Source organism: Anser anser (assembly GCF_964211835.1).
Source record: "Anser anser genome assembly, chromosome: 3".
NCBI classification, from domain to species: Eukaryota; Metazoa; Chordata; class Aves; order Anseriformes; family Anatidae; genus Anser; species Anser anser.
The window spans coordinates 84,210,687-84,233,860 of NC_139722.1; the positions used below are offsets into that span (position 1 = coordinate 84,210,687).

General features: G+C 34.9%; 1 protein-coding gene across 3 annotated transcripts in view; it reads left to right on the top strand.

Moving 5' to 3' along the window:
* Window positions 1–23,174, top strand: part of SDCCAG8 (SHH signaling and ciliogenesis regulator SDCCAG8) — a 112,131-nt gene that overhangs the window by 19,186 nt on the left and 69,771 nt on the right. For 2 of the 3 annotated variants that reach the window (XR_014581855.1, XM_083829608.1), the window contains exons 10-13: window positions 2,730–2,882; window positions 5,119–5,253; window positions 8,620–8,736; window positions 20,512–20,654. Coding sequence is in view for 2 of the 3 variants with exons in the window: in XM_083829608.1 (XP_083685734.1) it covers window positions 2,730–2,882; window positions 5,119–5,253; window positions 8,620–8,736; window positions 20,512–20,654 (548 nt within the window). In the remaining variant the exon portion in view is untranslated. The remainder of the gene's footprint in view (window positions 1–2,729; window positions 2,883–5,118; window positions 5,254–8,619; window positions 8,737–20,511; window positions 20,655–23,174) is intronic. The other variant, XM_083829609.1, reaches the window with a different exon arrangement.

Below are 23,174 nucleotides of genomic sequence, written 5' to 3' on the forward strand. Positions count from 1 at the left end.
TGACCTGCTCCTGAAAGAGTACTTGAAACATTTACAAACAACTCTTCTTACCTCAGAAGAGTGCAGTGCAAGAACTAATTAGCTAATGTAATGCTTTGAAGGTAAGTCCTGTGTGAATGCTACCTACATGAACCTTTTGGTACTGTGAAAATAATAGTGATAAAACAAGTTTTGATTTAGTGCTTATGTTAGACCTAGCTACTGTATATATAATCAACTAATTTTGACCTAAATTATTTCCTTGATTTTTAGTGACATCTACTGTGTTATTAGTGAATTACTATGGAATTGAGAGGTGGGGTTTTTTGTTTTGTTTTCTTAATGAAATGCTGTTGTTCTTAATAGTGGACAAAATTGCTTATTTGGTCAATAGAACAATTATATCAGTAGTGTTTACTATCTATCCAGTGTGTGTGTGTGTGGGGGGTGGTCTTTATCTGTGAGCAGTGGTGGAAAATATAATAAGAGTTAGAAATCATATATACTTGTTAAATTTGAGTATTATAGCTCCATGTTTTCACTCAACAGAGAGAATCCTTTTGAACCCACCATTTTCCAATAATCACCTGTCTCACCCTGTCCTGAGGGGTTACATTTTTCAATTGCTAACTAGTTTTCTTTGGGCAGGCAAAGTTGTCTCATACAAATATTACTCACTTACTGTTCTTTAAAAGTGTACCAAATACTTTTAATCTATGTAATAAAATAAGAGTAGCAGATCTTCCTGTTTTTTTCATTAGCTGTTGGAGGTCTTCATTGTAATATTCAAAAAGAAAATCCCTGTTGTCTTTTTCAGGGTAGCTCATGCTAGAAATGGCTTAGTAAAACAAAGAACCTTTAATGAAATGGGTCTTTGTACCTGTACTATTTCTGACATAAAAAAGAAAGCAGCTCCATATGGTCTCTACAGACCACCTCTTCCCTGCAGCAAAGAAATGTGAAGTACTATCTGTTTGTGTACAAGACAGAACAGTGGTCTTTTTCTAGGCTCAAAAATTGTAGTAATATGACAGAACAGGGAGAGAAATCTTTTAGTTCTGCTATATAATTTAGCTTTTTAAAAGTACTGTTATTTCTCTTAAGTACAAACTGTCCCTTATTTTCCCAGTCCTATTCCACTCTTAAGGTGAAGGTCTGTTTGTTTGTTTATTTGTTTTGTAAGTGTCATAGAATCCCTTAGAACAGCCCACATGAGAAAAGTAAGGGGGCTAGCATTTGGAAACCCCGTGTGTTACAGTTCTACCATCCTGTTGATAGACTGTCTGACCTCGGGTGCTTCTCACTTAAAAAGCACTATTTTTTTCTGTCTTTCAGTTGTCCCTGTAATTTGTGGTCCCTTCTCTGTTGCTTAGAGCCAGGAGGAGATCTAGAAAGGCTAAACTTCCATAGCTGAAGCAAATCCAGAAGTATTTTTTCAACTTAGACTTCATAGAAAAATAATTGTTTGAAATACTCATTATGTAGTCAAAACAGCAGAGCAAATAAAATACACATTTCTTCATGCAATGCATTTCTTCTAGAGTTGCAAGAATTGTGTTTTGCATGTCTACCAAACTACAGCAATCTTATGCACACAATTGTTCACTAATGCTGATGTTACATTTTTAAAAGCAACAAGAAGAAAAGCATTCAAAGCCACAACAAAGGAATTGCCTTTCCAAGGTAGATCTTGCTGATGCGGGGGAAAAAAACCCTGAGAAGGGTCCTGTAGAATTGACATAAACTAACAGAGACTCAGATTATCCTCTTAAAAACAGTGGTTTGATTTGTTTCATTGAGTATTGGGAGGTTCATGAGGGAAACTGAGTACCAGAGACTGGCTTTGAGTAAAAGAAAAATAAGCACTTTGAAAAAAACTTGTTTGAAAATAAAGGATAATAAGGTATTCCTAAAAGTGGGTTACTTTAGCTTCCTTCAAATAGTATATACTATTTCAGTGTGTATATATACTGGATATATTCAGGATATACTTCTATCACTTCTATCAGTGAAATGAAATCTAGTTTATTTTTTCTCTTTTAACTTCTTTAGAAGAGAGTGCCTATTGTTCCTCTTAAGTACAAACTTACCTTTCTTCTTTTGATAATCTAGTTCAAGCAAATAAACGTTACTCACTTCACATGAGACACATATATAACCTGTGTCTTATCAGATTTCTTTAGCTTTTCTTAAATCTTCTAGGCTTGTTCTCTAGCCTTCTGCACTCAGTAGTTTCCCTCGGGGAGAACAAGTAGAAATGCATACAGTTTGCCAATTTTTCCTTCAGATGTGCAATTGAGCAGTAACCACAGGTTTCCAGTGTTTGCAAGGAGTCGGGTGTTAGAGGCTGGTTCTAGAGTTGTGCATTCAGGAATTTTAAATGCAAAACAAATAATCATTGTGGTTGTAGAAAAACAGCTAGTTATTTGGAAAATATACCCTAAAAATGCTTTCATCTTTGCCCTGACTTCTAAATTAATTTAGAACTTACAAATTACAGTAGGGCATGTATATACATATGTACGTATGTTTTCAATTTGTTAGTCCTATTTTAAATGTTGACACAGTAGGATATGCATAAACATTGTAGTAAGTATGTTTAAAAAAAAGACATCCTTTCTAATAGCAAATTGGTTTCTCTGAAATCATTAGATATATTCTGCAGTTATTTATGTTACGTTTCTTTCACTTAAAAAGTAGTTGTTGTTTAATACTTTGTTGGCTTTGTTACCTCTTTTTTTTTTTTTAAGGCTCTAGTCCAATGTGAGCAACTGAAAAGTGAAATGGAACGCCAGAAGAATCGTCTTGAAAAGGAGTTAGCAGCCCAGCTAAATAAGAGGACTGATGAAAAAGAAGCACTGCGGGAAGAAATGAAGAAAGAAAGGGAGGACTTGGCAGCAATGGTATGAGTGTGTTTCTTTCCTATTTGTTTATTACAAGGAGTGCAGGCGTTCTCTAAACTTCTTGGTTGCATGTCTTTAATTTTGTCTCAGTTTTGGATTTGAAAAGTCAGCAAGTCACATTACTATTCTAAAGCAAGGTTTGTTTCTAGCTTCTTACAAATAGTGTTATTTAGGTTGGTAAGTTGAAGATTCAGTATTTAGCACACGTCAAAGTTAGGACTTTTTGCTACTTCGAACTTACATAATATATTATGTTACAATATCATAATTCCATTCTAATATGGTATTTTTCAGAGCAATTTTATTAATGCTTGATTTCCCCACCTGCAGAAATGTGTTGGAATCTTTTTTTATGTAACTTTGAGACAGAATCTCTGATCATTTATATTGTGACCAACCATTACAACAGAGCCTTGCTAACCTTGTTTTAGTCTTCTAGATCCTAGTGTAACGTGAATATAAAACAAGGTTTTTCTGCCCAGTGGTATATACAGAGGAAACTGCATGCTTAGAGCAGTAAACCTCTGAGGTGTGTTTGATTTGCAGCCTCTTCAACCGTTTTCTGGTGGAGGTTTGGAAACAATGTAGTGATTTTCTCATCTGACTGTAGGCTTTTTTGTATTTATTAGCTCCTTTTAGAAATAAGCCATATAGTCTATAAAACAGAACTCAGGCTGAACAAGGTAAACCACTGAAGTGTTTAAAAATGAGGAGCTTCTTCAATAGTGTTTTTGCCTGTGACATGATTGGAAAGCTTCTAACATAGAGAACTGAGATGATGGTTGTATTTCTGGTATTATGAGATGCTGGAATAAGGTTCTGAAGCTGCTATGGGAAGTTGCAGCCTTTGACTCCAATTCCAGATGTTAAAACAGGAATTAAGTACAGTAATAAGGATTAAAGGGTATTTGATATTTCTAAAAAGTGAGCTGTTGTAATTGATCATCAGAACTCTGTTGGCAGAACAAACAGAAAATAAAAAGAAAAAAAAACTTGCACTGAAGACAGTGAGCCATCATTAAGCAGTTGTTTGTTCAAGTCATTATCTATTAGAAATTATCCTTCTTATGCCGTTTAGATTTACTTTAGAGCAGAGTACACACTCTAAAATACAGCCTATTAGACAAGCACATTGTACTTTTTATTAGTAGAATAATTCACGCTGTGTCACCATATCACTTTGTATTTCATCACACCTGGTGTTGTTTTACTGAAACTAATCCCAGCTCTGGAGTTCGTCTTTTTCTTTTTTTTTTTTTTTTTAATTCTTACATTTATATTAAACAACACATAGTGATAATATGATGATGTCATTCTTGGTAATTAAGGATGATCTGGAATGACTTTCTAGAAAACGTTGATCTATATGTACGATTTAAGTCTACATATGATTTAACTAATGTTTATGCTTCAGGAAAATGACATGGTAGAAATAGCGTATTACGCATCAAGTCACTCTCCATGTGAAATTTTATCACTTGCACTAAGAAGTCATTTGTTTGAAGGGGAGAATTGGCATGATCCACAAATCAGGTGGATGTATAATGAGTGAAAAATAGTTATGAATATATAATCCTCTAGGTTTGGCTTTGAATTCCTTTAAGTTAACCTAGAACTGTCAGACACCATTATTTCCACTTTTATTAGTAAGCTTCAGGGCTAAATAGCTGAAGGGTCACTGCCTCTGTTTCATTGTTACTTTTTTTTTCTACCATTCAGCAAAATTTGATCTGAATTAATTAGAATTTTTAACATATGATTTCGGTATGCTTCTTGTACAACATTATGCTTTGAGTTACAGTGCTGAAATATTAACTGAACTTGGAATTAATTTAAGATGTCATTGCAATGGCAGTTTTCTTTTTACTGGTGCAAGAGATAGCTGGGGGAACATGATTTGATTGAAATTAATCCTACTTAAGGATTGATAAGAAGGTGTTAAATAGTACCCCTACAGCTGAGAGAATAATGCAGCCAGCTGCTTCTGACACTTTGTCCTTACTAACAAGTCCTGGAGACTAGTCTGGTTAATAAAAAATAAATAAATTAAAATAACCTGTAAATTAATACACTTAAATTAGTCCAAAACAATAATAAATTAATCCAAAATAATGAACCTATTGTTACATATTGTTTTGCTACATAACTACAGTTCCTTTCAAGGAGGAAGTCCAACAGGGTTTAGATCTGTAGCTGGTTGAATTTCATTACTGTAGTATTCTTGGGATTTTTGCAGGTGACAGCAATGTCTGAGAATGTCGCCATGTTAGAGGCTCAGGTAGAGAGAATTACAAGGGAAAAGAACGCTCTGACTAACCAGTTAGAAGAATCACAACATCAACTTGCATCTCATGAAACGGAGATGAATAAGGTAGGCATGTATAAAAATGAGTATTGAGCTTGCTTTTCCTTATTGTTGTGACTTGAAAGATGAGAATTTTTTTTCTCCATTTTCCTATGTATTGGTAAAGAGCATGTGATAAATATGAACTTCATCTGAAGGCTCCAGAGACACAGTTTTACAAGTAAAGAGAGAAGTCTGTCAAGTTACCATGTGATCCAAAAACTATGCTTGCTTTCTCATGGAATATGTAAATCTTATTTAAAACTGCAATCCAGTGTTTCATTTTAAAATTGCATTAGGTGTGAATGAGACACCATAGTATTCAACCCTGTCCTGTAATTTCTACCTCTGGGTTATGCAGTGTTAAAGGGAGCAGTAGCAAATTACTATTTTTCAAGTACTTTCCTGTACAAAATGCTATGTGGTGTACTACTTTATTCAGTAATGTTGATGGTAAGCATTTTACAAAGAAATCTTTCTTCCAGTTAAGTATTATAACTTAAAATACATATATTCCTTCTATTTTTATATATATACATTGTTTTTAAAAAAAAAAGTGTTTTTACATAAGATCTGTCTATGTATATATATCACTTTATCACGCATTATTTTGCATGTTTCTCAACCAATTAGAGCCTTAATGTGTGTCATAACATGAGAAGGACTGCAAATGTGTTTTCTAAAACTGATGCTGGAGGATGATCTATTATTGCAGTAGTTATTTTCTTATTAGCTCAGTTTCATCAGTCACTTATAGAAATAACTTCAATTTCATGAATATGAGGGAATACTAGATTTCTATAGAATTGACAAACTGAAAATGAAAATTTGTTAGTCTTTTGAAGTGTCTTTGTGGCTGCCCAGTAATCCTAGAGCCAATCCTACTTACCTAGCAGTTAATTGCAGGATTTTTGGGAGCAATTCATTCTTTAGGCCTCCCCTTCTGGAGAGTTTTCAGCACTCTGTCTTCCTCAGCTGCCCCTGCTGGTAGAAATAGGTGGAAGGAAGTATTGCAGAAAATTTACAGCAAAGAGCCAAACATATTAGAAAACTTGATTCAAATTCAGCTGAAAAACAAACAAACAAAAAAGAGCATTTTAAGAATGTCAAAACAGTTCGTTTCACCACTTCTGAAATTTAAGAGTTTTGATTTTTTCCAGACTGGGCTTGTGGCTGGCAGTAGCCATCCATGGAGGGAGCTGGGGAAGGAGGGGAGTGACGTATATGAATATCTGTTGGTTTGAAGGAACAATTATAACATACTATTTTGAAGCAATTTCCAGGGAGAGGTGACACCGTGGTTCCAGTCCTTGCTTGAGTTAATGTTAAGTGATACAAAGCTGAATAGGTAGCTACTTTGCAATAGTCAATGCTATGTTTTCAGTGCACTGTCCTGAGGAACTGGAAAAGGGTGTTCATGATCATGTGCTCAAGTGAGAATTTTTACACATCCTGGAGGAAAGTTCTAATAACAGAGCTATTGGGACTATGTACTTCACTATGACAGTTTGCACTGGTTGTATGACATTTAAATTCCCTTATGGCTTTGACTCATTTCCAAACTCAGATTGCCATTATGAAAAACAGTAAATATTAATGCTTTTCCTTTTGAATTATATGTGAAATGCTTTTTTCCCCCGCATGTACTAGAAGTCAGGGGGGGAAAAAAGTTTGGGGTGAGATTTTTTTTTTACCTTCGTTATGAACTACTAGGAGGCTGAAGAATCAATTATTAGGACAGCACCATCTGCTGATTTTTCTGTGTTACTCAATTTGTACTATGTCCAGAGGAGACAAAGGCAAGGATGGCTATATTTTTTTTTTATTATTTCCCTTGGAGGAAGGGACATACCACATTTTGTTCATTCTCAATAAAAAGAAAGAAGGAATTGTGAAGACGGGGCTGGCAATCTATGCAGCTGCATTTTAGGATTTTTCAGTTGCATATCATATTTCAGTATTAAAAAATAAAGAAAGAAAAAAACACTTTAGAACATTCACAGTCTTCAGAGTATTTGCTACTTTCCATTATTTGCACTGGGGCTAAATTCACAAGCTTTCCTCCAAGAAAATGATGCCTCTGCCCTCTAGTGCTTTTTATTTGTAGGTGGTGCTTTCTTGTAGTTACAACAGTTGGTTTTGTTTGTTTTCTTCTATAAGGTTATCTGATTGCCCTGTGCATATTTACTTTTCCTTCTGTTTTTTTTTTTAGGGGGGGAAATATGAAGAGATAGGAGACTGAAAATTAAAAATGAATTTAGACTGTAGAATGTGTGAGAGGAGGTTGCTGAGAAGTACAGTGGACTAACAGCAAATTAAAAATGTACGTATTTAGGAAGCAAGTCTGAAAGTATAAACAGGGCAGGCAAACAGGGTTAGTTGGAAATAAAGTTCTCTGAGAGTGGCTGCAAGTAAACACATTTGTGTTTTCATTGGGAAATGTGAGGAATGGCAATCTTGTATATGTTTGTTTCATATTAAGGTGAAATGAATAGGCACAAATTGGAGGTGATTGCACAGGAAAAGGATAAAAAGCAGACAACTTGTACCCTATCCTTCTCTATTTCCAACAGATAAATTTAAATAGAATACATTAAAACCCTTAGATAGGGAAATGGGAGAGTAATAGCCCTGCAAGGCAGTAGCTTTGTGGGAGGGATTGGGCTCTCTCCTTCAGGCCCTTTGAAGCTGAGCTGTCTTCAGGTGTTTAAAAAAAAAAAAAAAGATAAAAAATAAGAAGAGGGACAAGATGTTGAACATCTCAACAGCACGGAGTACTTGGCTTTGTGGAAGTGATCTTACATGTCTTTAAATGTTGCTCTGATCCCTTTCTTCTGGCCCATGCATATATATGATACAGGCATTTTGAAAATAATTTTTCATTTTGTAGTAAGTCTATAGTGCTTTGATCCAACTTTGAAAATTATTGTATTAACATCTAAACATTTTCTTTCTTAACAGCGGAGAGTTGGCAAGGCAAGAAACTATGCCCTTATATAGGAGTGTGCTAGATCCTTTACTTCTAGGTTTTGAAAGTGTTGACATAGACTTTCTTGGGATTTTAAAGAGAATGGGAGAAGAATATGAAAGCAACAGTAGTTTAACAGTGTTCAGTAGCACATATATTTACAACATAAATATTTATAGTTAGCAAAATCTTGATCCAAATATAATTGAATCTAGAAGGCACTGCATATTTCAAAGTTAATCACTATATAGAGAATTCAGATCCACCTTTATATAAAAACATTTACCATATGTAGTCTTAAAATATCTGTAAATTGAAATACGTTTCATTTAAACGGCCTCTAGAGGGCACCAAAAGATCTAATTGCAAACCCTGGGCTATGGGTTCTTCAAGCTACAGATCATGTTGTCTGTATAATCTAACAGGTGTGTGGAGAAATGCGCTATCAGTTGAATCAAACCAAAATGAAGAAGGATGAGGCAGAAAAGGAGCTCAGAGAGTACAGAACAAAAACTATAAGGGAGCTTGAAATTAAGGACCAGGTAAGAGATGATACTGCTATAACTTTGCAGTTATTAGAAGCCTAAATAGGGTTATTTTGGAAGTTGGAATGATTCGTTTTTCTAATAGTGGTCATTTATTACTGTTAAATGGTTTCTAAATTAATGGCAATAAGCCAGCTGTTACTGTTAAATAAATACCTCTTGGTTATCTTATTCTTGTTTTCAGCCCTAGTATGTTCAGTTTTACATAGTACTCATCCCATGTTTTCATATAGAATTACTCTATCATATGAATTCATACAATGTACTTGAATTGTATATACTGTATACATATGTTTATACACTTTTTTCTCACAAATAAATCCACATGTAATTAGGTATACATATAGCGTGACAAAACAGTAAGAAGTCCAAGTATAACCTAACTATACAAAGGGGGGAAAAAAAAAAAATGTTCCCGTTTCTTTAAAGATTCAAGGTTAACAAATGCAGGGCTTCATAGAAAAGTTGTTTCTTTTCTCAAACAAAAGCACAAAAAATAATTTTAAAAAAGTCCTTTTAGAAAAAATAACTATAAAAATTCCAGTAGACATCAGTTGTTGATTATCTAAATCTGTGTTTTAAACAAATATAAAAAAGCAGTATATGCTTTACAGGTAGACTGTGAGAAAACATCCCTTGCAATAAGAAGGATTATTAGGATTATCTGCAACAAACTTGGCAAACAGCTTGAACTGGTATACTCCGTTTCTTTTGAAGTGCCCTTTTTGTTGAGGTTCTATCCATTTTTTCTCTAGCTATTCAAACTTGTAGTTATTCCTTCATAAGCTGTGATTTTTCACGAGTGAACGTCTTCTGAATACACAGAAGAATGTATAAGATGCACAGAAACATAATTTTTATATGGATTTTGTACTTAGAGCAGTCTATCCAACAGATGTTAAATTTTTTTTTTCTTGCAAATTAGTGAACAAATCATATCTTATGTAAGAAAATATGTAGGGGAAAAAAGCAGTATTTCCAAAATCATATTTTATTCACCAGTTGCCCAAAATCTGCATGTAGGACAGTAAGTTTACTAAAACAGTAAGTATACTAAAGTATGAGCTTGGACTACAAACAATATTAATTCAAATTATAATTAAAACGTACCTAAAATCAAAAAGCAAAGTCTACTAGATAAAATAACTCTTAAATATGTAAAGAAAAATCAGACAGCCCAGAAAAACAGGGGCCTTCCAAAGCCTTTTGTTTTCATGTTTTTTGTTTTGTTTTGTTTTTTTTCTTTCCTCCTGCATCCTTTAGGCCTAAGGACACTTTAAAAAAACAAAAAGCAGGCTTGTCGTCTGTGTCTTGACAGATATCACAGATAAGAGAGTTGGCATAATCTTGGCATACAAATAAAACAGGATGTGTTTAATAAGATATTTGAAGAAGTATCTTGGATTTTAAATCCTGTTCTTCAACTTGCTTCAGGATTGCCTTCTGAGCAAATTGCAAAATTTAACAAAATATTTTAACCTCATGTATCGACATACTGGTATTTTATTCAGTGTGGGAACGAATACACCAAAATGTGGTAATTTATAATTTGATATAATTAAAGTGAAGTGATGGGAGGGGGACTCCCTATCGGTAAAGATTATTAAAGTAATTCAGTAACTACCTGAAGTAATTATGTTGTTCACATATGATTGTTGGTTCCTTTTTAAAAGAAAGGAGGGGAAAAAAGAAGGAAAACAAACAATTTTTTAAATACTTAAATTCAGTATCTAGCAGCTGGTTTATAGCTGTGACTCTAATAGTCAAGAAAGTTCTGTATAGGTATTAATATTATTTAATAGGTATTAATGTATAATGTATAATGTAGGTATTATTTAATGTGTTAAAAGGTGACCAAAAAGAGCATTTTTTTTTTAGTATCATTCACTAACTTTGCTTTTAAAAAAAAAAAAAGTTGAGTCACTGCAAATCATTTCCTATAAATGAAATGAAAACAGCTTAATCACATTTAGCTTCATATTTAAAGAAAACCCTAAAATGTTTCAGCTTATATGGCACCAAATAGCAAACAGTAATTGTTCTTTGGTCTCTCAGCCATGACCTGACCTTCTGGCTAAGACACAGAGTTGATACCTTCCTTGGCCACCATCTGTTCATAATAAATACATATTTATTATTTAAAAGTAGAGAGACAATAGTGTATAAACAGTGTCGCTACGCATTTTTCTGTTTAAAAAGTAAAATATCTTTTTCAAGTTCACTTTTGATACATTGAATATGAGTTTCCTGTTTCTTGATGTGATTGTATTTTTTAATTACAAGGATCAATTTTAGTTTTGAAGTTGTACTTTAGTTGATATGTAATGACTTTCTAAAAAGGATTAATGTTATCCAGGTGTGTCAGAACGGTCATAAATTCCCATATGTACAATTTGGGATGATCAGATAGATAAACTAAAGATGATATTTATAAATTTCTTTGAAAATGAATTTGTATCCTTTAGGAAAACTAAAGGAAATTATATGTTTGATCTTTTGTGCTGTTTTTTTTCTTAATGTCTACTTTTCTGTATTTATTACTCAACTGGGACTAATTTCAAATATTGGCACTTGAGTAGGACTACCTGTTACTAACATTTGATATAAATATATCTTAAGATAAAGAAGCAATGAGCAATGCTACCATTTAAATTGAATAAGTATTTTGTAATATCATCCATCATGATCCTGATTAACATTAGGATTTGGGCCGGGGGATGGAGAGGGGAGGCATATACCACAGTTTCTCAGCACAAAAACTGCATCTGTTCATCTGGCCCAGTATATTATAAAGTAGCATAACCTACTGCCCTCTCTTTTTCTGTCTCAGCTCTCCCACTGTGGATGTAGCTGTGCTGAAATAAAATACTTGTTCCTAAGAAGGTAAAGTATTATGAGGTACATGGGTGTAATGCCTTCATGGCAGTAAACAGTGTCCACACTAGGGGTTGTACTAGCACAGCTATATCGGAGGAAAGTCACGCCCTAGCCTAAATAGCTGTTATCAGAGCAAAAATTGTGGCATATTTGACACTGAGGGAATTCACTTTTGTAATACTTTTTCTGTGAATTTGGAAGCGCTGCATGGCATGATTTGTGTATTTTTGGTAGAAATTTTTCTTCTGAAAATATGAAGTTGTTTTTCCTCAGATTTGCATTACTTGCTCTTTTCTGCACTGCATTATAAAAAATAAAAATGAAGTCTACTATTAATCATTTGCTTTCTATTTGTCTGTAAATCATTTTCATTTGGTTTATAAAATCTTTGAAGCTTCAGCGTGTAGAAGTTTGTATTACTGGTTTACGTAGTCGCAACCAGTTTGGGCATCTTCCTTATTAGAGAGTTCTGAGTGGTAGTGGGACACCACTGGGAGTTAGGGCCTTCTTCTAATAAAGCAATGGGATGTGTTCAATCCAACTTCAGAAGATCAATCCTTTAAATTTTATTTTACCATGGAATATTGGAAAAATACTTTTTGTAGAAATCTAAGCTTCTACTCTTAAACTGAAAAACAAACAAAAACATTTTTTTAATACCATCTTTAAAATTCTCCAAATGTAGTTTGAAGCAGGGGATAGTAGAATTCTGCTGTGTACCTTGTAGGTGGCAGAATGAAAAGCTCCAGAAATACTATACTTCCCCCCCAGATTTTTACAAGTTATCTGTACATAATGTACATAAGTTTCTGAGCCCAAATAAAGAGATACCGTAGTCACTGATATGCGCAACCTCTACACGTGGAAAGAGCTGTACATGAGTGCATTTCGTTGTTGTATGACAGAACGTAAATGATGTCTATATGCACTATAGACTGAATGACAATTTTGCAGACAAATAAAAATCTGGCAAAATTGCAGTCCAAAAGCATTTTGCCAAAAGGTATTTTGGGAATGTTTATCTCATTTGTCATAAACCCATGATTTATAGTAACCTAATTTAGACATTATAAATGGAGAGATTACTGACTGTCTTCATCAGAAATAAAGCAGGTCGAGAATTTGGGTGTATATCCTGGAAATGCTGAGAGCGTGTCTGATGCAAAACAAATAGGATCTTCTGAAGACACTGATTCCCTGAAATGTCGCCTTATGAATAGATATCAGGCTTCCATGAGTCAGGCTTTAAAAGATTAGGCTTTTCACAAGCTGGGACATTTAGAATATCACCAGATGTTTTGAAACTCAATAAAACTGCAAGATTTGATAACCCTGTTGAAAATGGGTTAGTATTATACGCCAGAAGTAAGAAGAACTGTTAGAAGAATGCTCATTTTTATACTGAAGATTTTGTGACCCCTTTAGTTACAAAGATTCTCTGCAAGTTCTGTTTTTAAAAGAAATTGTTAAGTTAATAAGCAAATGTGACTGCTGTTTCTCAAGAAGAAGAAAAAAAAAAAACACATTGCGGACAGCTTGAAATTCTTAGGATCCAATTTTCACACCTAGTCTGACCTTGAATATAATGGCCTTGAGAGTAACAAAAAAAACAAAAATTGCTTTTGGACAAGAAAGCCTTAAGAAAAACAAAAATTATGTGATAACATTCCACTATAACCAAACTCTTTCTAATGTATTGTTTTCTTTCCTTTTTTCCTTCCTTTCTTCCTTCCTCCTTTCTTTCTTTTTGACATGCAGCGCACTGATGTGAAAATAGGTAAATGAGGAGGGAATGAAATGTTGTTACTTTAGGGCTTGCTTTGATAATAATTTTCTGACTTGTTCAGGAGGAACATGATTGTTTTTATGATTGGACTTACTAGACTCAACTCAATCTTTTTGAGGAAACACATTGATCTGGAGCCCAACAAAGGAAATGTCTAATTGCAGTTACGATATGGCTGCTGCTATAGTTTTGCTTTCCTCTGTCAGCCATCCTCAATGATCAGTGAGGATCGTCGGTCTTCAATACACTCTTTGACCCATTTTCTTGAGAAAAATCCCTGGGACTGGGGTTCCCAGTAGTAGAACTTTTTTGTAGTGTTCTACATTTTCTGTACGGATTTGCTTCCCCAGAGCAGCTGGCCTGCTAAGCGGAGTGAGCTGAGCTCTGTCAGCCCATGTTAGTCATCAGGATTTTATTTCTCATAGCTGCAATTGGCCCAAGTAATCTTGGTCCATGTTCTATCATCAAGAGTAGTGTTACCCTTTGAGCAAATAAAATCGTTTATGTGCGTTAAACGTTATTTGAAATAGGAAAAGAATTGCACAGCTTTTGATATAGTGTGCATATACGTTATACTTAGAGAAACGCTTGCTTTCCCAATTATTTTTTTTCTTCTAGGACTAGAAAAATGGTGGCCTTGTCACCATTTGTCATTGTTTATCTACTCAGAAGAAAAAGAGTGTAAAAGTCCCTATCACTTGTCTGTTGTCACTTTGTAGCTTTTCTTAATGCTGTCCGGGAAAAAAAAAAAAAAAAGACAATCCCACATCAGTCATATGAAAGACATATTTGAAAGGATAAAAGAAAGAAGTTTTATCCTCTCCTGTTTCTTAATAGTGAAGGAGGAGTAATCTCCTTCATTTGTTTCTGTATGCATCCCTCCTTTTCTGAAATTCCCTTATCAGTGAGCAAGCCATCTATTCTCCATCACCCTATTTTCCCCCGTACACTCACCCACAACTTCAGTCCTTTAAAAAAAAAAAAATCTTGTTCCACTGTAGTAGAAAATCATTTGCTTATTTCTGCTGGTGGCTGCTGAGCTAATCTCTAGTATAACAATGTTGTCCATGGGTTTGGAAATTTTGGTCCTGAAATAGTATTGCAGTACAAATATTTTCAAGGAAATAATGAGGTAAAATCCCTCTATAGCATATTTCAGCCACTCACTCTTGCTTGTTTTCCAAGGTACTTATCCACAATATCCAGGGGCCATGTTGCTCTTTAAGAAGAGTTGCCCAAGGACAGCCATGTAAGAATACTGCTTAATTTAAAAATTGCATGTGCATATTCATAAATATATACTTAGCAACATGAATCTTGTCTTTCAATTTTTTCTTTCCCTGACTGCAAGTAACTAACAGATAGAAAGTTTGCTTCGATGGGATTTAAAAATGGTTGAGATCATCCCTCCTCCATGCTATTCCTCATCCTTTCAGTACCCTTGTTCCTTTGTAGCAAACTGCAGCACTGTGCCTCTTGCTTCGCAAACATTTTGGAAGCAGAGGATTTGTTGCTCCTGACCTTTGCATAGCAGATGGCTCTGGTCTTAAAGCTTTGCGCTTTAGTAGGGCACATGGGGTGCCACGGTATTGCCAGGTGTCATTACATTTCTTAACAGTGGTTATGTGGTCACAAAACTTTGCATTTGAGGATTGTGAGACTCCTAGTAGATCAGGCTGGCATAATAGCCATCCAACAAATTACAGCCTGCATTTTTTATCTAGAAAATATCTTTGCTTGTCCCTCCGGTCTTCGGGAAGTCAACTGATTCGTGAAGTGGCCGTGAGGAAAACCTTTCAAAGAAACCCTGTGTGTTTATTGGGGATACTTCTGTTCTTGTATTTCTGCTCATGTCAGTTGTCTTTCCTGTCAATATATGAATGAGTTCTCAATTTCATGACTAACTTAGGATTTCTGTTTTGGGCTAAATGATTTGTAGAATTTGCAGTTGTATTTTGTTTTTTGAGAATTGACTTCAGTTGAAAAGGTTTTACCCTTTAAAAACAGATTTAGTTTTTGTAACTGCTTTGTATCCCCATTCAGCTTTGAATAGGAAGCAGCAGCAATTCACATAGAATTCAAAAGGGAGAAAAACATTGTTGGGACCTGGCAGGGGTTAACCTCGTGATGGCCCTAACTCTCCTTATAAAGTTGGATAGTTCTTCAGGTGCAATATGCTATGTCAGATGGCCATGCCTGGGAGGTCTGAGGTTTAGAGACCGCTCAGATTCGAGAGTTGCTTGATTGATACCCGGATTAGGATAGAAATGACTGCAAGTGACCCCTGCTGCATGTGAGCTACTAGTTTTCTTTCCTCCAGGTAGAATACCTTGAAATCTTGCTGTAAAAACTGCACGTTCTTTTTTATAGTTAAAAAAAAAAAAAAAAGTTTCATCCCTATGGTAGGGTATGACCGTTCTGTCCCTGATTAATTAGTAGATAAATAAGTAACATTGATTGAGATTAGTGTTAGACAATGCAAAAATTCCCTGTTGCTGTTATATATCATGTTTAAGTGTACTTGGAAGGCCATATTGGTGGTGACTCTTAAAAAGAGCTTAATTTTAGCCTCAGTCTTGTGCACTGTCAATAATTTCTTTGCTTTGAAGGGCTATTTTAGTAAGTGAAACTAAGCATCTGAGCATCGAGACCTGTAAAATTTTATTATGTTTTATTCTGAAGTGTCTGTGATTTTACAGATGTTGATTTGCCTTTTGGGGCTGTATCTGCAAACATGAACAATTACAGTAATTATACTTCACTTCCTGTTACTTTATCTTTGTTATTCTATTTCTTGTTTCTATTTTATATCCCTTTAATATATATATAAAAAATGAAGATAATGAAATGTGAAACAAAGAAAAGAAAATACTGTAAATTCATGAAAATACCTTCCCCTCCAGAACTACCATACTGCAGAATTTCTGCAGTGGTATAGTTAGTGCAGAATTTATTTTCCAGGTTATATTGTGTGTTTTCCTACCTGATGTGTAAGAGTACTGGTATAACAGTGAATGTCATAAATCACTTATTAAGTCATTTGATTTTAGTATATTTTTGATTTGTTAAAAGGCTTCTAGAGTTGTTTTTGCATTTAATTCGGAGTGTGAGTTTTTTATCACTGCTTAATCATTCTCATTTGTTTTTAAAAAAAAAACATTTGTCTTTTCTGTCAGCTTTGCTGCTATTTAAAATTCTATGAAAAACATCTGCTAGTTTGGAATTTAAAGTTCCATTTTTCTGCATACAATAGAATCAGCATCAGTATGAAAAGAATTAGGCAATTATTTTAATCTTTAATTTAGCTTGTTTTGAATGAAATTACTTTATTATTTCATTTTATCAGATTTTGTAGAGATAAAGAAATGTCTAGTTAATTAAACAGCACGTTTTTACAACATACATAAGCATTGTTAGGTGAAGATAATTTCAGATAATTCACGAAGAGGGTATATGAAGGTTGATCCAGTATTTGAGGGCTACTATACATTTTCCAGTAAGTTGCATTTATTTCACTGAATGAGCATCTCCAGTGTGCTCACCTAAAAACGCATTGTGAAAATCAGAAGGCTATTTGTAAACTCGTCATGAACTAATGAATGAGAAGTGGAACACTTCTTTTAAGAGTTTCAAGAAACTGTAGAAGGCACTATATGCTTCAAACTGTAGAACTTCAAATATAAATCATGTTTGGTGGTAATACTGGGGAAAAAAAAAAAGTTCTATAGAATAAGGTTTAGGCTGCCATCTTTCAAAGGCAGAAGTGCCTGCTGATACTCATGGGAGTTAGGCAACTGCAGTGCAAGACAGATTAAATAATACTTTTAAAATTATGTGCAGAAGTAATAAGAATATTAAAGTTGGGGAGTTAAGCACCAGAAGTTGCCTGTTCCAACCTTAATGTAGTCTTGTTGTACATATACATTATGATAATTCTGTTCCTTGTTATACTGAAAATCTGTTTCAGATTTTCTTAAACGCAAGATTGTCATCTGTCTTTTTTCAGTTCTGTGCTCCATCTCTCGTCTCTCACATACATTGAAAAGTTAAGTATCTCAAAGAAATACTATCTGATCATGTTGTAAAAAGCTGCATCACAAGTGATAGGCACTGAGGGATCAAATTAACGCTGCATGAGAAGCGCAGTTGTCATCAAAATCCTTTAGTTGGTGGTTTGTTTCTGTTTCTCCCTACAATTACGCTGAGGCCCAGATAGCAGCTACAGAACTGCTTGCAGCTTCCCAGGAGAAGAACTAAGAACTAAAAGTAACACAAAAACTAGTTTGAGTCTGAGTAGTTTTGGAAGGACGCTCTCTGAGAAGGTTCCCTGCAGGAACAGTGAAGAAGTTGGTGGTTATTGAATTTTTCTATATTTTGAATTCTGATTATATTGTGATGAGCCTGACTTGACATATTTCAGGACAAAGTGTATACATTTTTGAGCCTAAGGTTGTGTGTAGTAGAAGGAAGGGTTTTGTTTTGATTGTATGAACATGTCTCAAGTTCAGAGGCTTTGTATGTTTCAAACTATTGTCTGAGTTACTAAACCAAAGTAACAAGTAGCATTCAGAGCTTTGGCTGTGAGTTTTCAGCATAATGATGTTTGGCTTCTACGAGGTTACTATTTCTAATGAACTGCTTCAGGTATCTGAAAAATAGTTTAGCTGGTATCCCTAAAGTATGTCTGGATTAGATACCTCTGGTTTCTGAGATGCTTGTTAGCATGTTCTCTTGGGTGACAGTTCTCTCCCATCCTTTTCTTGTGAGGCTGTCTGCTATTTCTGCTATAGTCATTGCCAGAATTCTTGGTTAGAATTCCTAATTTCCTTACCACTCACATTGCTATGACCTCTAAATCCTGTTATTTTAAGATATATTTATTTGTGTCTGTATGCAAAGATCCTGTTAGGGAGTCACTGACTGAGAATTTGTTTCTTTAATTCTACGCTTTCATGACAGCTGAAATCTGTGGATGCATTTTTGAGTTCAAACCTTGCAGGGTAAACATCTGGCTGATGGAGGCAGAACATTTTCACCAGAGGTTCTTGTGCTTGGAATTTACTTCCTTCTGTAGGTCTGTGTCAAAACCTGACTGAGCCTGTTTAACTCGAGGGAATGGTGTAAAGCCCATCTGTTCACTGAAGCTTTTCCCTGACAGAGTGATTGTAGAGTGTATTTATGTTCTCAGCTGTAGTTGTGCTTTTTCAAATACTTAGTTGATACTTTTAGCTAATTCATGGTTTTGTTTTTTGAAAGGTGTGTTGAATAGGTGTATTCTTAAAGGAAATTTTAAGAGTGTTGCAGACTGTCCCTATCTTTAACTTGTAAATACAGGGAAGAACACATGTCCCAGCTTACTATGAATGCAGAAATAATGTTAATGAACTGCTGCTGTTGAGAAGAATAGAGTACAGAGAACCCACTGAGATTTCTGTTGTTCTATTTTAAGTAAGCAGAAGTCTCTAGAAATAAGTGAAAAGAGAAAGCATATGTAGCTGAATACCTTTGCATACCTGGTTTTAAAATATTCTGACAGTGTAATAGGTTGTTACATTCTTTAGAGGTGAAGAGTACTAATGATCTTGCAAATAGTTTCACTGTCTTTGTATTCAAACTTGGAATTACCAATTTAATTTGTTAGGTGGTCTGTGTAATAGAGCAAGGTGACATTCAAATTCTAATCAAAATTTTCTTCATAAGCCTTTGTTGAGTGCTCTTAGGGGAAAAAGTGTTCAGTTAAGTAATTACAAAAATTAAAAATATTAAATAAGAAAAAAAAAGAACATCGTGAAACCTTTTTCTGGATGAAGAAATTGTGTTTGCAACATCATGACATACTACAAGTGATTTAGGTTAACATTTCTTGGGAGGAACAGAGACAAGATTATTATGAAGGTGCTTCAAGTGCAAATATTGGCACCAAATTGCATTCATTTGTTCTTGTAGGATGTTTGAATGAATGATTTCATTAACTGAAGAAGATATTAAGGCTTGTCTACATGAGGAAGCTCTCACAAAATAAGTTATGGTATGAATTTAAAATATAATAGCTATTCAGCACTAACTCCTTACATGAACAATTTTATTCTGAGCTACAAATGACCTTTCACAGTTTAGTTGACTGAACAACATGCAAGTTCCCTCTAGTCCCAACGATGAATAAATATTTATGTATGGAGTTACTGTAGAATATTTACATGAAAAAAATTTACATTGTTAGCTTATTCTGTACTACACTGCCCTCCTTAATAGCGTCCTTAGGACAAAGGATAGTATTACGTTACAAATGTATTCCTACGGGTACTTGTATGCTATACATGGACTTAGAGCAAAACATATTCCTTCTGAGAATATGTATGAAAAATGTTTAAGTTGCTGACAATATGATTCAGTTAGAGGTAGTAAGTCCAGTATGCTTCACTGGAATCTAGATATGGTCATGAAGTTTGCTGATCGTTGTATGTAGAATAAATTAATATACTCATTAACGAAGTTAGATTTACTTACTTGGTTTAGTTGACTTGTAAGGACTAACGATGTAACGAATATGACAGGATTAATAGTGGCTGATGTGTTTAAGATTCAGTCACTAATTACTTATTTTTAGTAAAGCTAAAATCAAAATGACCTTATTCTCTTGCATAGTATTAGGAGAATATGACAAAAGCTTGATTCCCTTGCATTGTTGCTTATGTCATAGATAAGGAAATGAAGTGAACACGAGCTATCCTCTACACAGCAGCTTCTGAAGATGGCCACTGTTCTGCTTTCTGTCTTTTTAACCCGGTGAATTCTGGACACAAATATGGGAGGTTAACATGAGGATACCGGAAAATGATTTTATGTGTATATCTCTTAAGCCATGAAGACAATTGCATTGATTGTGTATTAATATATTTAAATGTGATATGCATTATGGCTTTCCATAAGAACGTAATGTCAAATACTTGAATTTACTTGTTTTGCAAATTTTATCAACAAATTTCTTTTGTTCTAAAACAAAACCACATTCTTTTTCATGAGCTGTGATCACATTAAGATTTATTGTCTTAAAATGTTTTTCCATGCATTTCTTAAATATACTTTCTTTGGTTCTAAATTTTTCTAAGAAAATAGAAAAACTGGGATTAGAGCTGAATGGAAACAAACAGCGTTTGGAACAAGCCCAGCAGGATGTGACAGAAGCCAGAGAGGAGTGCCTAAAACTGACAGAACTGCTGAGTAAATCTGAACACCAACTGCACCTCACCAGGTACCCCTTATCCTATTACATGCTGTAGTACCAATTTCATTCTGCTAATTTTTTTTTGCCACAGGCTTCCCCACAGCTGATATAGATAGTTGCTGCCATTGACTGCATGGGCAGCCCTCAGTCATATTAAAAGTGGAAATTTGAATGACTGAGTTATGAACTATAATTGTTGAAAGTGAATTACTAGTGTGTAGAAAAGGCGGCGTTCAGCTCCGGTGATGAGGTACCATACTTTTGGGCAGGAAAGAAGAGCCGGGAAGAGTGAAGCTACGTTCTTTTGTTGTTGCTGTGTTTGATTGGACAAAGATATTTAAAATGTCATTTGAGACTGTAGTGTACAGCAACACCCTTAGGCGTAGGAATTTGCAGATTAATAACATGAAGTTTCTGCAGCAGAGTGACTAGGAACATATAAATGTACGTAATCATGCTAAGCTTCATTAAAGGTTGAACAATCAAAAGGTAATATTACTCTCTGCACATAGGGAGTAAACTCAAGTGCATGAAGAGGGTGTTTAAGTTACTTGCTCAGTGGAAATGTGATACAATGCAAGCATTGTGTGACTAGTGACTTTCCAAGAGCTTTTTCCATCTTTTGCTTTAGCCCCCAAAACCACTTACTGTATTACTTGGTATACATTTCTAGAAACCAACAGAAGATTAATGGGCCAATGATTCATTCCAGCTTGAGTTTTGGTAACTGCAGGAATTTTTACCACACAGCATTATTGTCTTACTGTTACAAGGTTTTGGTTGTATGTGTGTTTTTTCTAACCCACTTCCCTCCCTCCCCAAAGAGTGAATATCCAGAAACAAGGACTTTTACTCAGTCCTTGAGCAAAAAGTTGAGTGAGTTTAAATTTTACTTGGGAGGGGGGGCGGGGGGGAAAACTCAGATTTTTATCACTTAACAGAATGTCTGCATGTTTATCCAAGTCTTGTAGACTCTTTGGTCCTTGTGAGAATTCTGCCATTGAGTAAATGGAAAGAAGAAAATAGCCTCATCCAAACTATTAGATTCAATGAATCAGTTTTTTATTCAGCTACATTTCTGTGTAATTCAGAGCACGGTAGTTTAACAGATGGAAGAAAGTACCACTCTAACAGCCTGTATTTAGAGAAAAAAATATGCTAGAGGTTAATGAACTTGAAAAAAGTTTTGGGTGAGTTGTTAAGATATCTAAAGTTTGGATTTAGCAGAACTTTATTAATAATGATTTGTTGTGATAGTTAACCAAATGGCTTACCACGCTCCTTTTAGCAAAAGGCTGATTATATGCAGTAAAACTCTGGATATCTTAGAGGAAATCTGACTAGCTAATATATTTTTGTGAAAATCTTTGACTTGTTAAAATGAGCATTATTGACTGCTTCTACATAGTGTGGCACCTACAGCTGGGTAACTAGCATACTGATGATTCAGGTAGCTTTTCAGTGTACAATTTTTGACTCAAGTAGTTTGTGAGCTACACATCACTGGAGGCTGGGAACGGTATTTTGGGCAAGTAATGCCCTGTGCTGGCCCAGTTCTTAGAGTATTTAATAGACATCTGCTTTTATCTGCTGTTTGAGACAGACATTGAATTAGCACAGCTTCTTTGTCTGACCTAGCATGGCCTCTCTTCTGGAATGTCCTAATCTTTATTTTTTTATACTTTGTGTTCATACTATGGCCTTTGCTTATGAGTACACTTTTCAGGCATTAAAATATTTTCTATAATGACATATAATTATCAGAAAAATGTATACATTAAAGCATGGGAAATAGGTTCAAATCCTTTACCTTGATATTACTCAAATTCTAGAATACTTCCTAGGTTTTTGTATCCTCCTTATCTTTGGCGTGCATCTGCTTCCCAGGAATATATTAGGTGATGTTGCTGTCACTGGTGGTGGTGGGGAAGGATGAGATATTCATTGCTTCTGTACTGTCATCAGTGGTCCCTGTGTACTTATATTGGTAGATTAGGATTAGGTTTTCTCACTTTGTCTTCTGTTTTTCTTGAGTCACAGAGGAAAAGATCCCCTGCTGAAATTAAACTTTTGTTCAGCCTGTATTCTCCTCTTCTTGGATCACTTCTGCTAGAGCAAGCTTTCTGTATTCGTGAAGGTTCAAGAGTTAAATGTCCAATGGCATTATGGTTTTGCATTTTAAAGCCAGTATGTTTTTAATGTTGGTACATCCATGGTTGTTGCATGTGAACTGTATTCACTTACAGTCTGTCCTCCTTCATTCTTTATTCCCTTCACCTAAAATGGCAGCTGTGCCAGTGAAAATACTCACTTGAAGGGTAGTGGTAATAGCAGTCCTATGGGGTTTATGGAACCATTCACTGCAATACTTGCCAAGGAGAACAGATTTTAAGCTCTAGAGTCCTGCCTGTGGGAGATTGCTGCAGAAATTGCACTGATTCAGTGCATCTCTTGGGTATTCTGGCCTTGGCCTCATCTTGCTGATTTCCCTATTTTCAGGACAGAACCAGCTGGTCAACTGCAAGTCTTCTTTCAAAGCTGGACTTA